This window comes from Centroberyx affinis, unplaced genomic scaffold (assembly GCF_046629955.1).
Source record: "Centroberyx affinis isolate AG114_WGS23_722 - 3 ecotype Tasmania unplaced genomic scaffold, CSIRO-AGI_Caff_v1 ptg006615l_1, whole genome shotgun sequence".
NCBI classification, from domain to species: domain Eukaryota; kingdom Metazoa; phylum Chordata; class Actinopteri; order Beryciformes; family Berycidae; genus Centroberyx; species Centroberyx affinis.
Genome location: NW_027283353.1, coordinates 30,001 through 37,500, shown reverse-complemented (window position 1 = coordinate 37,500; position 7,500 = coordinate 30,001). Strand labels below are relative to the sequence as shown.

At 41.2% G+C, this 7,500-nt stretch overlaps 1 protein-coding gene across 1 annotated transcript in view; it reads right to left on the bottom strand.

Annotated features, from left to right (window-relative positions):
• The window catches only part of LOC139638874 (ATP-dependent DNA helicase DDX31-like), a 5,116-nt gene extending 1,966 nt beyond the window's left edge, over positions 1-3,150 (bottom strand). The window contains exons 1-3 of the mRNA XM_071512901.1: positions 3,134-3,150; positions 2,103-2,225; positions 1,714-1,845 (exon numbers count right to left, since the gene is read on the bottom strand). Coding sequence (XP_071369002.1) covers positions 1,714-1,845; positions 2,103-2,216 — 246 coding nt within the window. The 5' untranslated portion in view covers positions 2,217-2,225; positions 3,134-3,150. The remainder of the gene's footprint in view (positions 1-1,713; positions 1,846-2,102; positions 2,226-3,133) is intronic.
• Between the last annotated feature and the right edge of the window lie 4,350 nt (positions 3,151-7,500).

The window sequence follows — 7,500 nt, the reverse complement described above, 5'->3', positions numbered from 1 at the left end:
TACCACAGTACCACAGTACCACAGTACTACAGTACTACAGTACCACAGTACCACAGTACCACAGTACCACAGTACCACAGTACCACAGTACCACAGTACATTACAGCAGACACTTTTGTCCAAAGTGAGTCACAGTAAAAGCATTTATTCAGCAGCAGTGAAGCTGCTGCATCTCAGTCTTCATCAGCTCAGACTTTAAAGGCCAAACACACTGAAGCGTCTGATGGCGTTCTGAAGTCCTCCTCTTGTTTTAAACGGCTGAACGCACCAAAAGTGTCATGAGGTCAAACTGCCTCGACTCCTCTACTCAGACCTCGTTTCCATTTTGGAGTCAAATGAGGAGCCGGAGACCAAAGCTGTGTGTTTCTGCAGCAGCTGTTTAGAGTACTCCGGTACAGGAGGTGGCGTAGTCCGCCGGTAAAACCGAAGAAGAAGAAGTGATGTGTAGCGGGGAACTGACATCAGAGCTTGATCAAACTAGACGGCCACCAAAAAAAAAAAAAAAAAAAAAACTAAGGTTATCCAGCCGACTTGAGGAGCAGCAAAGCAGGACGAGGAGAAGCTCATCACTGAAGTCCAAAAACGACCTGTGACATATGACTACTGACTGTTTACTGTTACTATGGCAACAGGTGACAGCTGACGTTAGCTCCGTTAGCTTAGCTTAAAACTTTATGAACAATACGATTGTAATTCCTCAATGCTAAACGAAAACAACTCTCACTGCCAACAGCTACAGATCTGAACCGGTGTGTTGTCACATGTCAGATACTAAAGATAAGAAAAATAAAAGCTCAGAGCCTTGGTAGTTATGTTAGCATAACAGACCCCCCCCCCCCCAACTTAACTTGCTACATCAACCTAACAACAGCAATTAATTAACATAGTATAGAGTTATGATCAGCTGCTTTATGTGACTTTCACCCACCTGGAAGAAAAAATAAAAGCTGAAATGAGACGGCTGGTCCCCAGCGGCTTCACTGTGTTCTGCTGCCAACCAACAGTTTCCTCCTGCCTTATGTAACGTAAAGCTAAAGCTGCTCAGATAGAAATGTATAGAACATGAATGGGGGATATCTGTAGAGCAAACAGACTTGTTCCTGCCTACATATAAACAGCGACCTTTTCCCAAAATACTGCTGGTTCTGTGGTGTTGGCTTTTCACACCTGATGCTGCAGTGAGACAGAGGAGCATCAACTGACAAATGAGGAGCGTCAGTTATCACTTTCAGCCTTAAAGCTCCACATGGTGTAAAGCAGGACTCCTCTTCCTCTGTGGTGATAAAGGAGTTGGATGGTCTATCTAAACATGGTGAAAGTATCAAAACTAAATCCACACAATCCATATTAGTGCAGCGAGCCTCTAAACGAGCCGTTTGGACTTCCGTAACTTTGTGACGTCACAAAGGTTCGCTCATTATCATTTTTGTAAGAAGCATTATGAAGAGAAAACTCCTCTGATATGTAAACACTTCTTCTTCTTCTTCTGTTATCACTTCCATGTTAACGACGCACCGCACCGACGCACAACTAGAAATGTTTCAGCAGGAGAAATGTGTCTTCATCGGCTGATGCTTTAAACACGTTCAGATGTTTAAACACACACACACACACACACACACACACACACACACACACACACACACACACACACACACACACAGTAGCAGGAGTCTGGAGTCTGGCTGGTGGATGTGTGTGTGGTGTGTTTACCTGTCTGTCTGCAGGAGGAGGAGCTGTCTGCTGCTCCTTCCCCCCCTCCTCCTCCCTCCTCTGTTTGGAGGAGCTTCCCTCCCCTTCCTGTCCTGAGGAAGACGACTTCCTCTTCATCGCCTTCTGTTTCTTCTGAAAGTCAAAGTAAAAACATCATGAGTAAATCAAGATGAAATAACAACGATAAAGTGTCTGCTGTAAACTGTAATGTTGTAATGAAATATTCCGCTGATGACCCATATCTCCTCCTAATGTATTTTCACCTGATAATGTAAAACATTATGACTCTGATTGGTAATTATCAGAAGGTCTGTAACATTTTTTAGCTCTTAAATATCAATCTGAAGATTATCACAATATGCAGAAGTGTCTGACAGCAGCAGACTGACCTGCGCCCATCGCTGCTGCGCTGACAGAGCCTTCCTCCTGCAGGAGGAGGAGGAGGAGGAGGAGAAACCACTGGTGATGTTCAGACACAGCTGGTCCCCTGATGATGACATCATCAATACTGCCTGTCCACACAGACAGACAGACAGACAGATTGTAAAGAAACTCCAGCCTGCACTGAAACACTAACAGATACTGATGTAGTGAAAACACAGAAACCTATTTACACACACACACACACACACACAATCTTCATTCTTATGTATTGGTTACTTATAGACAGACAGGCAGACAGACAGACAGTCTAGCCTTCATCTCTTCTCTCTTACAGCACATAAAGTCACAAACTTCATTCAAACAGCTGTAACTTGCTGCCTTGCTTCTGGAACTCTCCACACTGCAGCTGGTAGAAAACTTAAAGCCTTCAACAAATCACCAAGATGATCCACGGAGCATTTCAGGAAAATCTAAACTTTTAGTTTAGGAAGACCGTGCGAGTAACAGGAGAAGCTTTTCTAAAAGTTGGCATTTATTAAAATAAGTGCTGCTTGGTGTGTTGGATCTAAGCCGAGCTGAAGACTGACTGCTGCTGACTGGTTCAGGGTTTTCAGCTGTTTTCTACCAGCTGTATAAATTAACTGATGAGCACGTCAATATTAAACTGACGGATTTTTGAACGGACTCTGGTCTGTCGCGGCTAACTGGACGCTGCTGCAGCTAGCCGTTAGCTCACAACGAGACAAACAGACTGTAGGAATCTGACTGAGGATGAAATGAACAGAAAATATGAAGTTACCTTGACAACGACAAGAGTCAGAACTTGGTCCACACACACAGACAGACACACGTGTGTGTGTGTGTGTGTGTGTTTGTCAGGCTAATTTGTTACGCAGCGGCTAACGCTGTTAGCTAGCTGAAACACGCTGACTGTCCAGACTGATGAACTGCTGTCAGATAGAAAATATTAAATATTCACATGCAGCATGTTAGGAAAAATAATAAAGAGAAATGAATATCAACTCAACAAACTCACAGACACGCGTGGAACTCTTCCGGTTACGTCACTGAAGCCCCGCCTCCTTCAAAGCTGACTTTCTGAACATGCGCAGTAGTTTCAATTTTTATTTTGCAATTATTTTTTTCTTTTTATTGATTGGAAATTCACACAATAACAGACAAGACAGAATACACAGCAATAAACAACACAGTTAAACAAAAACTGTTTTAGACAGATATATATATCTATATCTATAGATATACTGTATATTATAATATATAATATCATATAATTCCCAAAGAAAACGAAGCGTTTTTTCCTTTGAGAATGTAGATGTAAATAGCAGTTTGCTATTTAATACTAAAATGAATCGCTCACTGCTTATAAAATATAACACTGAAATATAACAGAGAACTGTGGAGTGTAAATATAAATGGTAATAAATCCCCGTCACACTGTCATCACACTGCAGTGAGAGGAGACTGAGGACTGAAGACCTGGAACCAGAACTGGAACCAGAACTGGAACCAGAGGCTAAATGACCTGCAGATGACCTCTGGTCACATGACACATGACAGGAGCAACAGCAGCAGGAAGCAGCAGAGTTTAGACAGACTTCACTTCCTCAGTCTGCGTCCAAAACACAGAAACCTTTAAGACTGAAGGTTTTCCAGCAGAACCTAAATCTGCAGTGAATCTGAAACCAAAACAGACCTTCAGAAACCTCCACATGTCCTCGGGGAAATCCCAAAAGTGAAATTATCATGGTAAAATGTCTCAGTGCATGCTGGGACTGTCCAGAGGAAACTGAGACACTGACAGTTCATTTTCATTTCATTTTTCCTCTGAATTTATTCTGATTTATTTCTCTTTTTTCTTTCCTTCTTCTTTTTTGTATTCAATAATTACCATTTGACCCTTACTGTTTCTACACACACACACACACACACACACACACACACACACACACACACACACACACACACACTGAAATAAGGGAAGGCCGGATTTAATTAAATGTACAAATGATTATCTTTAATGTTTGATGCTTTGGCAATATTGTTCTCGACTTTCACACCAGTAAAGCACCTTGAACTGAACTGAATTGAACTTAAAGGAGAGATGGGGGGGAGGGGGGGGGCTGTCAGTATTAACTGACTGGTCTGTATTTCATGTTATCTAGTGTTAACTGAATGGAGCGCGGCATCTCCTGCCTTCACTCTGTTTTCACTTCTGACAGAAGAAACACAATCCACAGGAGAGGTGGGGGGAGGGGAGGAGGGGGAGGAGGGGGGGGCTGACTGTCCATCAGCCCATCAGCAGCCGTCACTATCCATTTCCTTCCTCTCCTACTTCCTGTTGTCGACAGGAAGACAGAAAATAGACCTGTCAATCACACTGCAGCCGGAGCGGCCGCTGGGACTCGGAATCAGAATATTAAACTGCGAGGAGGAGAATTAATTATAGTAATTTGCCAAAATTGTCACTTTGAAAGGCGGAGGAGCGTCTGTGTGAAGCCGGAGAGATCCGCAGAGTTTTGAAACAACTTTTCAATCATCGCTCGACTCGTCCGCCTGCTGGAAGACAGAAGGTTTGAAGCTGATATTTTAACATGAAGGTTTGAAGCTGATATTTTAACATGAAGGTTTGAAGTAAACGCTGATAACTGCATTTAGATCAGAGAAGCTCCCTTCCTCCTGACAGCTGCTGCCACTCTGCTGCCGCTCAGAAACATGAAGACTTTACTGAAACATGAAGACTTTAACTACTGAAACATGAAGACTTTAACTACTGAAACATGAAGACTTTAACTACTGAAACATTAAGACTTTAACTACTGAAACATGAAGACTTTAACTACTGAAACATTAAGACTTTAACTACTGAAACATTAAGACTTTAACTACTGAAACATGAAGACTTTAACTACTGAAACATTAAGACTTTAACTACTGAAACATGAAGACACTTTAACTACTGAAACATTAAGACTTTAACTACTGAAACATTAAGACACTTTAACTACTGAAACATTAAGACTTTAACTACTGAAACATTGAGACACTTTAACTACTGAAACATAAAGACTTTAACTACTGAAACATTAAGACACTTTAACTACTGAAACATGAAGACTTTAACTACTGAAACATGAAGACACTTTAACTACTGAAACATTAAGACACTTTAACTACTGAAACATTAAGACTTTAACTACTGAAACATTGAGACACTTTAACTACTGAAACATAAAGACTTTAACTACTGAAACATTAAGACACTTTAACTACTGAAACATGAAGACTTTAACTACTGAAACATGAAGACACTTTAACTACTGAAACATTAAGACACTTTAACTACTGAAACATTAAGACTTTAACTACTGAAACATTAAGAGTTTAACTACTGAAACATTAAGACTTTAACTACTGAAACATTAAGACTTTAACTACTGAAACATTAAGAGTTTAACTACTGAAACATGAAGACACTTTAACTACTGAAACATGAAGACACTGTAACTACTGAAACATGAAAACTTTAACTACTGAAACATTAAGACACTTTAACTACTGAAACATGAAAACTTTAACTACTGAAACATTGAGACACTGCAACTACTGAAACATGAAAACTTTAACTACTGAAACATGAAAACTTTAACTACTGAAACATTAAGACACTTTAACTACTGAAACATGAAAACTTTAACTACTGAAACATGAAGACTGTAACTACTGAAACATGAAAACTTTAACTACTGAAACATTAAGACTTTAACTACTGAAACATTAAGACTTTAATTACTGAAACATGAAGACTAACTGCTGAAACATTAAGACTTTAACTCCTGAAACATGAAGACTGTAACTACTGAAACATGAAGACTGTAACTACTGAAACATGAAGACTTTAACTACTGAAACATGAAAACTGTAACTACTGAAACATTAAGACTTTAACTACTGAAACATGAAGACTGTAACTACTGAAACATGAAGACTTTACTGAAACATGAAGACTGTAACTACTGAAACATGAAGACTTTACTGAAACATGAAGACTTTACTGAAACATGAAGACTTTACTGAAACATGAAGACTTTACTGAAACATGAAGACTTTACTGAAACATGAAGACTGTAACTACTGAAACATGAAGACTTTACTGAAACATGAAGACTAACCACTGAAACATGATGGAGAGGCTTGGATCAGTCAGACAGTGACAGCATGTTCACTCAGTCCGGTTTGCGACCAAAACAAAGTGCGGCGTTGTCTTCGATGTCACTGGAGCAACACACCGTCACCTGTGATTGGTCAACAACGTCACATGACCTGTTGTGTTTTTTACGTGTCCCCCATGTGTTTCACTCTTCCTGTTTACAGTTGAACTGAAGTACATTGAAGTGAGTCGTGACATTCCTGCACTCTGCACTCCTCCTTCATGACAAGAATGGGATGCAGTGTGTGTGTGTGTGTGTGTGTGTGTGTGTGTGGGTGTGTGGGTGTGAGAGTGTGTGTGTGTGTGTGTTCTCCTGTCAGAGGTTAATAATGTAAGCAGCTGTAGTCGGACCTGCTGTTGTTACCATGGTAACCACCGCTGCCCTCTGCTCCCGCCTTGTTAAACACACTCGTATCTCATTACATACAGACAGACCCACGGGATGAGTGTGTGTGTCAGTAAATATGCCTTACATAGGCACGCGTGTGTGATTTTAATTAGTGAGTGTAGGGGTCAAAGGTTAATTAACAGGCTCTGGTCGGAGGTTTCAAACTGTCTGTCAGAGTCTCTCTCACTTTACTGAACAGGAACCAGCTGCACCAGAACAACAGCAGTCTGAATGGATGGGAAACCACAACGCTTTTTATTCTGTTTAGAACTAATGAAGAACATGTTAACATTACTGATATCAGTCAGACAGTCAGTCAGACAGTCAGACAGACAGTCAGTCAGTCAGACAGTCAGTCAGTCAGTCAGACAGTCAGTCAGTCAGACAGTCAGACAGTCAGTCAGTCAGTCAGATCTGTCAGTCAGTCAGACAGTCAGACAGACAGTCAGACAGTCAGTCAGTCAGTCAGACAGTCAGTCAGTCAGTCAGTCAGTCAGACAGACAGTCAGTCAGTCAGACAGTCAGTCAGTCAGTCAGTCAGTCAGTCAGACAGTCAGTCAGTCAGTCAGTCAGTCAGTCAGTCAGACAGTCAGTCAGACAGACAGTCAGTCAGTCAGACAGTCAGTCAGTCAGTCAGACAGTCAGTCAGTCAGTCAGTCAGTCAGACAGTCAGACAGTCAGTCAGTCAGTCAGTCAGTCAGTCAGTCAGTCAGACAGTCAGTCAGTCAGTCAGTCAGACAGTCAGTCAGTCAGTCAGTCAGTCAGTCAGTCAGTCAGTCAGTCAGTC